At 43.8% G+C, this 8755-nt stretch overlaps 1 protein-coding gene across 1 annotated transcript in view; it reads left to right on the forward strand.

Annotated features, from left to right (window-relative positions):
* Slc15a1 (solute carrier family 15 member 1) overlaps positions 1–5136 on the forward strand; it is a 53556-nt gene extending 48420 nt beyond the window's left edge. The window contains exons 19-23 of the mRNA XM_046454901.2: positions 806–913; positions 1015–1123; positions 1865–2008; positions 3072–3179; positions 4088–5136. Of these exons, the coding sequence (XP_046310857.1) occupies positions 806–913; positions 1015–1123; positions 1865–2008; positions 3072–3179; positions 4088–4279 (661 nt within the window). The 3' untranslated portion in view covers positions 4280–5136. The remainder of the gene's footprint in view (positions 1–805; positions 914–1014; positions 1124–1864; positions 2009–3071; positions 3180–4087) is intronic.
* The last annotated feature ends 3619 nt before the right edge of the window (positions 5137–8755 follow it).

Below are 8755 nucleotides of genomic sequence, written 5' to 3' on the forward strand. Positions count from 1 at the left end.
CCCAGGAAGGCAGGCAACTCACCTGGCTCCACATGAAGCTGAGGCAGGGGAACTCGCTGAGGCTGGAAGACTTGGGGCAGGCAGCCCAGGCTCGTCAGTTGTTCCACTCCTGCAGGGTGCTGTCTCTCCAGAGCCACGTGGGAAATGTTTACTGGGTTGTCCCACTTCTTCCTCTCCAGACCTTGTAACCCTTCCCTGTCACAGCCAGCCTCCTAGCAGTTAAAGAAATTACAAGTCTCCTTCCCTGCCTCCAGAAGAAAACCTTTTGGAGGCTGTGTTCTAGGTACTGAGAAACTTCTGTTTGGGGTCCTTCACTTCTTTTTAATTTTTTTTTAGTGTTGATGGACCTTTATTTTTTTTTATTTATTCATTTATATGTGGTGCTGAGAATCAAACCCAGTGCCTCATGCATGCTGGATAAGCACTCTACCACTGAGCTATAATCACAGCCCCCTTCACTTCTTTAACACTTCTGAAGCAAGGAGCACAAAGCTCAGTCCCTATTTGGTGCCTCCTCGGTGTCCCCAAATGTCCGTAGACTAGGTAATACTTACAAAGTAATTAGAACAGTACCCGACATGTATAAATACAGTGTTAAATCAATTCTCTCAGGGTTGTTGTCATGAGTGGGCAAGCAGGGGCAACCTAGTGTTGCTAAACTGTCTCTCTTTAGACTCCAGGGATTTTCTGTAAGCATCTTCAATTTCTTCAAAAAAGGGTCATAGATCAATATCAGGTGCGTGTCCTGTGAACTGTAGAAAATTGCTATCTGGTTCAGTTATGAGACCACGGTTTTCTGTTTCAGATTTGTAAATACTTTTAATGAAGTTATCAGCATTACAATGGATGGGAGAGTTTTTGAAAACATCACCAGTCACAACGCCAGCGAATATCAGTTTTTCCCTTCTGGCAAGTAAGTACTACTAGACACTTGGCTCCCGATACAAGAGTGTCAAGTATTTTTTGAGGCTTTAATACCAAGGACATTAACAATGTTATTCTTTCTTTTCATAGAAAAACTATCATAGTGAACTCAACAGAGATTTCACAAGACTGTACACAAGATTTTGAATCTTCCAACCTTGAATTTGGTAGCGCTTATACATATGTGATCAAAAGGGAGGTTAGTAATTCATTGCATCGTATTAGAAGTTCTACTCACCTTGTGCTGATCTGACTCTTCACAGTAAGGACATTCATTTAATGAGAGGAATATTAGGATTTGTATTGTAAATGGGCTTATAGTTATTTCTCTAATTAATTATTGACTTAAGATAACCATTAGAAGAGAATCCTCAGACTGACTTACACTGATTACAAGTTCACATTGGCCAGTATCCATTGCTTACTTATAGACTTATTATTACTATTACTATTACGTTTTCCTGGGAATCAAACCTGCTAGGCAAACTCTCTGCCACTGAGCTACATACCCAGCTCTTTTTATTTTTTTCATTTTGAGACAGTCTTGCTATATTGCCCAGGCTGGCCTTGAACTCATGATCCTCCTGCTTTAGCCTCTAGAGTAGCTGAATTACAGACAAGAGCCACCACACCCAGCTCCTTACAGACTATTTAACATGGACTTGAGAAATGTGTAGTTCAAAGGGATGGCAGTGTTTTAAACAAACCTGGTTTCCAATCTCCTGTCTTATTTAAAAGGAAAATGCTAGTGAACATATTTTCCATTCCCACACAAATATAACAGGCAATGCTTCACTTGCACATTTAAGACACATACTTTCTCATAAATTGCTTGACAGAACCCTAGAAGGTCGAGCCCAGTTTGCCTGTGGGAAGAACTGTTATTCTAGAAGCTACCTGACTTCAGTTTCAGCTTCCTGCTTTTGCTTTCATGGTTTAGGGTAATGGCTGCCCCAAACTGGAGGAGTTTGAAGATATTCCACCCAACACAGTTAACATGGCTCTGCAAATCCCGCAGTATTTTCTTCTCACCTGTGGCGAGGTGGTCTTCTCCATTACAGGACTGGAGTTCTCATATTCACAGGTTTCTTGTTCATTGTCTTTACCACCCCTCCTATCTCCGCCCCTAGATTCATAAAATGCTGCAGGAACTTAATTTAAATCTGGAATAGCTGTATGTTTGTAGTTTTTAAAAATTCTAGAAAGCATTATGATGTTTTCCCCAGACCAAGGTCTTTGGGGTTGACAGGATCACTGAGTGAGAACACCACGCTGTTAGCTTTTGAGCGTGCGTCCATTGTGTGTCTGAATTCCTGTGGTCACTCTAGAAGTTACGAGTCCTATGTAGGAAAAAACAATATTCATGACTGCTACCAGGATCATGGTGGCAGATTCTACAATTTGAAATAGGCAGATGCTACTAAGTATTCATGAAAGTGTTCATTTACAGGTCTGTGTCCTCATCATGTTTTAGATTTATTTGAGATCTCTTTGTGGCTACCAGTGAAAACATCAAATAAGACCTAGCTTTAAGAAGTTTTAAATATTGCTTTTAGGCACAGCAGACAAATGAGGCAAATTTTGTTGATATGCACATCAGAGCTTAGTGTCCCAGACTATTTTAAAACTGCACTTACTGTAACCCACAATTTCTAGTGCCTTCTATGTTTGTAGTAAAGATGGTAACTGTGAGCTGGATAATGCCTTTCTGTGATGACCTCACAGTCTAACAGACGGGGTGACCATAACATAGGTGATGAGACTTGGGAGACAGGTTTTGGTGACGTGGCCGAGAAGCCGCAAAGAGCAAGCTTGTATCCCAGAGAGCAGCCTCCATTTGGGGGGAGGGGTGCGAGGGTGGCTTGGTCTGGAAACTGTCCTGCAGAGGTTGAGTCAGTTCACCTGGAGCTCTGCTCCTTTCACCAAGAGGAGCTCAGGGCGCGGGGAGGAGAGGGAAGCCCGGGGATTCTTTATGCTCCTGCAGCGGGGAGGCTGGGTGCCTAGTTACCCGTTTCATGTTTAAATGAAGCGAGTTGGCCTCCAATGCGCACTTAGGGTCAGTAGACTGCCCATGGAGCAAGTCAGTGAGCCGGGTTCTGCTCCGAGGCTGACATCCAGTTGAGACTCTCTTTCCTTTGTCTCCTCAGGCTCCTTCCAACATGAAGTCGGTGCTCCAAGCAGGATGGCTGTTGACAGTGGCTTTCGGCAACATCATTGTGCTTATTGTGGCAGGGGCAGGCCACTTCAGCGAGCAGGTATGGGACGGGAAAGGAAAGAGGATGTACCTCTGCCTAATCTTTTAATGGTCGTCCCCAAGACCCTTCCCAGCCACCTCTAAATACGTGGTCACTGGGTTGGTGGCTGGATAAAATGGCCAGACTGACCAGATAGGGTTGCTATCAATGGCCTTCTGGCAAAGTGTGTACTGATTCTTATTTTCACCTGGTGCCACACTTTAGAAGTTGACAACCGAAATAACCAAGTTGAGTTAAACCACCTTAGTGTGGTTTACTTGGAAACTATTTTTCCAAGCCTCAGTTAATGCCACTCAATAGCCCTAAACTAGACCTATTATCTAGAAATGTTTATAATACCTGAAGTTAAAGCCATCTTTGAGTGGTTGATTTTTTTTCAGCTAAAATAAAATGAGGGCTTTCTGGACACTGCAACACTGTCTTCAGCACTGGGGCATCACAGTTGTCTCTTCCCACTGTCCTCATCCTTTCCTGATCAGCTCCCATCAGGGGTGTGATGGGAGGGCTCGCAAGCACAGGGTGCACCCAGGAAGAACACAGGGTGTCACCTTGGTAAAACTCAGCACATTCTTTTCCCCATAAGGGTGCTGCTTGCTGTTCTCTTGGTCCGCATCCTTCCAGCACCAGCCATGTATCTTAAGGCTTGAGTATTTTAGAAATTTTCTTTCATCTTTCCAAAATCCTGTGTTTCTGCACCTCCATGCTGTTAGAAAAATGTTGTCTGTCACTTAGGCATTCAAGAAAAGCTGGCCAATCTGAATCTGTATTGGTTCCTACCAACTTCCCATAACAATTTAATCCATAGCAACTTCTACGTAGACATAGCAAGAAAATGTTCGCTCAGTATGCACGTGAATATGACTTATTTTGTTTGGTTTTGTCTTGCTGCAACTCTGATTCCTTCGCAGTGGGCTGAGTACATTCTGTTTGCTGCGCTGCTTCTGGTCGTCTGTGTGATATTTGCCATCATGGCTAAATTCTACACCTACATCAATCCAGCGGAGGTCGAGGCTCAGTTTGATGAGGATGAAAAGAAAAAGGATGCAGAAAAGAATGACCTGTACCCCACACTGGGGCCTGTCTCACAGACACAGATGTGAAGATCAGGAAACAAGCCGAGGATGGACTGGGCCCAGCCTGCGCCCTGGCCTCTGTCCCCAGGGCAGGACACTCCTTTGGATAGCCCTTGATGGGGAAGACTTCAGAATTGTGAACTGAACCAAGAAAGCTATTTTCTAAGCAGCCAGCAATGGATCTAAAACTCTAGAAGAAGTCTTTGTTTAAAGTCTTATTTAAAACACACTTTTTTTTTTTTAAACTCGGAGAGCACACGTTGCATTTATCTCTTCTCCTGACAAATGAATGTAGTTTGCACTAACAATTTTGAAAGAGTGACAGAGTTCCATTGGTTTTTTCCAACACTCTTACAAAAACAATGTTAACTGAGACCAATTTTTGGCCAATGCCAAAAGTGAATTCACAGGTTTCATAATGGTGTAGAGTTAGCACCAGCTGGTATTAACTGATAACTTTACCTTTTGGATTTTACTTTAGTTTTTCCAATCCCTACCTCTTTTTAAATTGCATATAACTCAAAAGACCACTCAAGTGAAGGCCAGTAATGATTTTTTAAGTTTTTATGGTATGAAATAGATTCCTGTCTTTGGGTAGGGTAGCTGTTTAACAGGCTAATTATAAAAGCAATGTATGTCCACTAAAATTTCACCAGAATTTGATAAAAGCATTAACAAGAACTGTGCCCACATGGGATAAATCCCAGGGACATGAAACATCAAGGTTTATTTCTTCATTATCCTATTTTTCCCAGGGGGAAATTCTGTATCTTTTATTATTAGGATCTTTTTATGTGCATTCATGTATAGATCTCATAATGGTTTTCCGCTTGAAGTAAAAATTCTTCCAAAAAATTGTTAACATTAAAATCTAATTCATACTACAGATGCTGGTCATTTAATCATCCCGGATATCAGACTAAGAACGATTTCACTTTGGCATTCCTATACAAACAAGGGATAGCCCCTGAACAAACTTGAACACACCCCTGAAGACTGAAAAGGATTCCCAGATTAGGAGGAACAGTCTATGTTTGACCTCAAGATGCTTCATACACAGGCTCATTGTGGCACATGGAGGCTGCACAGAAGGGGAGACTCAAAGTCCAGAGTGAGAAATGCAGATGTGATTAGCAAACCTTGCTCCGCGCTTTTCCAGCCTTGGGATCAAGTCCCAATTCCTTAACAAGAGCCCATGAGGCTCTTTTTTCTCTGACCACATTTCACTTCTCTCTGCGTACTCGGATCCAGCCAACATTGAGCTGCTTTTCTTCCTGAACACATCAAGTTCTCCTTTTCAGTCAAAGGCAAAGAAAAAAAAAATCAGATTCTGGGGCACACTCTCACCACCACCTCACACCTCCTCCTGGTTAAGCCCTGTTCATTTTCAGGCCACTTCCTGCCACCCCTCCCTGTCATATCAGGTTGAGTTTCTGCTCTGAACTCCCATGATGCACCTTAAGATTCTTGGACCTCCATGTATAGTGACTGTCGAGCTTTCCCTAGACTGAAAGTTCTGTATGTACCTGTTCACCCACCTTCAGAACATGACATTCTTCTATACATAAATGCACATGGCATTCTTCTATTTATTAAGTAAATGTTTTAAAATCTTACACTGTGAGAATGAGATGAAAGAGGCAGAGACCTAACACGTTTATTGGAATTTAATCAGAGTCTGATTTGAATGAGCCTAACAACAAACTCAGTGTAGAAGACCAGATGTAAGGGACCACTAATTCTGCCACTCCCATGATTTCCACCCCCTAGTTTACATATTGTACTTTTCATGGGGGAAACCAAAAGTTGTAGTGAGGAGCACTCAACTTCTATGGTCCTACTCTTGACAATAACTGAAAGAGAGCTGATCCTAAATCCTTGAGAGGTTCTGATCCCAGCTTGTTTTGTAGCTGCTGTGTAACGTTGGGCGACTCTTGATCTTTAGATCTCATTTCTTCTATGAATTAAGAAAACACCACGTAATCTGAGGCCTAAGACATGTTTGAAAGTGTCTGGAATTCAGTGGGCTTCCAAATATTTGAATGAACCAAATCTGACACTGACACTTTGCATGCTTTGTGTATGGATTTAAAAAAAAAATGACACCGAAAGGATTTTCTTTGGCCTTGGAAGGGCACAAGGAGGGCACAGAGAAAAGCTTGTACACTTTGCCCTTTAGGGTTGACTTTTCAGAAACATCCTGTCCTGGCTCTTGTTTGACCACTTTTTCAAGCATAATCAAGACTGAGAGATGCCAACATGGGTGCTCTATTTGCAAGATCTTGGACAATTGCAGTTGTCACAGGGTAATGGTGTTGGGGGGGGGGGGAACACATCCATATCCTCTGCTCTTCTGCTCCCTTCTGGCAGTCGATCTGCGTGTGTGTGTGTGTGTGTGTGTGTGCTTTACATCTTTTTTAAGTCCCGTGATGATTACTGTAGAAACTAGCACACTGATTTGAACATTGACTGTTTAAGTACAGTTGTACATCAGGTGGGGAGGAAGCCTCTAGGACAGATTTCCTAGTTCATATCCAAAATCCAGAATAATTTCAAAAGTGTTTACAATATGCCTATAAATACTTTTCATGTTGGCTTATTCTGTTGTTCTTCTTTTTAGATAGAATGACAGTAGAGTGTTTTTGACATACATACATGGAATAGAACTTATTCTAATTAGGATCCCATTCTTGCAGTGGTACATGATGTGGAGTTTCACTGCTCGTGTATTCATATAAGAACATAGGAAAGTTATGTCTGATTCATTCCACTGTCTTTCCTATTCCCATCCCTCCTCCTCACCCTTCATTCCCCTTTGTCTAATCCAGTGAACTTCTGTTCTGGCTCCCCTCCCATCTGCATATCGGAGAGAACATTCAGCCTTTGGTTTGGGAGATTAGCTAATTTCACTTAGCATGAGAGTCTCCAGTTCCATCCATTTTCTGGCAAATGCCATATTTTTTTTTTCATTCTTCTTTATGGCTGAGTAATAATCCATTTTGTATATATACACCACAATTTCTTTATCTGGAAATTTTGTTGTATTCTCATTTTTCTTAATGATAAATAATAACGTGTATTGAACCCTAAACATAGGCAGAAAGTGTGCTCACAGTCTTCTGAATTAAGTGTAGAGCATTCAATCCTGCAATAGTAGGGTACTATTATCCCCATTCCTTAGAAGAGAAAATAGGCACAGAGAAATGGAGTCACCTGCCCAAGGCTGTCCCTATCATCTGGCTCCAGAGCCCAGGTGTCAGCCATACACCGATGCCTCTCTGTCCGTGTTTGGTCTAGAGTACAGATCAACTCAATCCTAGAACAATAGTTAGGACACTTTATGAGGCCCACTTTAGAGGGATGGGAACTGAAGAACAATCGCTCTACACAGGCTGCCAAGGCAACGGCCCAGAAACTGCTGAGCCAGGGTTTGGACCCAAGCCTGTCGGAGCCAAGAGGGAGACCCGCCTCTCACCCATTAGGCTACATGTCTCCTTTCCCGTAACAGAAAGCAAACCTGTGGTGGCTGTGGCCACAGAGAGGGGAAAAGGGAAAGGCAAGGTGGGCACCAGAGGCCTCAGAGGCTACTGTCCACCCGAGACCCATCATGGACACCAGGGCTTCCTAGAGGATTAGAGGCCTGTGTGAAGGGGGGCAAGGCTGCGCAGCTGGGCTCAAAGGACAGACCAGGAAACATCAACCTCCTTTGCCCTCCTGGAGGGAGCCACGGGCTACCATAATTCCCTCCCGTGACCTGAGTGCTGAGTGCCACCAAGGAGGCCCCAGCAGGTAGCTCCCCCAGTGAGGCCACGGTGAGAGCTCTGAGCCTCCACTCAGAGGGTCAGGGGCTGGCAGCCAGGGCTGGGCGAGACCCCAGAAGGAGCCTCTTTCATTTAATTTTAAAATCTAGCAAAATATACAGAAGAGAAAAATGGTCATTTGTACGTGTGCGGCTCAGCAGCATTAAGTACGTTCACATTGGTGGACAGCCATCTCCACTTCCATCTCCAGGACTCTTCATCTTGCAGAACTGAAGTTCTGCCCCATCTAATAGTCCCCATCTGTCTTCCTCCTAGAGGCCACCAGAGTAGGAAAAACAAAATGGCAATTCTCTTGCCACCTGCCCTGTCCTGTGATGTCAGCGTGTGGGCTCTCTGGAGAGCGTCTTCTGTGGGGCTTTCATCCCAAATCCTGATCAAAGGCAGCGAATGGGACAAGACCAGGGCCGAGGGGCTCCAGGGTCCATCAGCAAGGTCACAGCCACCACCAGCCTCTGCAGCAGGACAAGGGGCTTTCATCCGGTCTCCCAGCACCCTGCTCCCCTCCGGCAGTACAGTACCACTTGGGTTTTTATTTGCTGTCACGTGTGGCTTGTTCTAATGAGACTCCTTCTCTCTCTGGCTGTGTTCAAAGACTCAAAAGGAACAGGAACTGAATCTGGTAGGTTGCTATTTTGGTGCACTGGGACAAAGAGCCAACACTTCCCAGGGCTGAATGTTCTGG

The sequence above is a fragment of the Marmota monax genome, unplaced genomic scaffold, assembly GCF_021218885.2.
Source record: "Marmota monax isolate L192 unplaced genomic scaffold, Marmota_monax_Labrador192_F-V1.1 WCK01_AAM20220418_F8-fsc00026, whole genome shotgun sequence".
NCBI classification, from domain to species: domain Eukaryota; kingdom Metazoa; phylum Chordata; class Mammalia; order Rodentia; family Sciuridae; genus Marmota; species Marmota monax.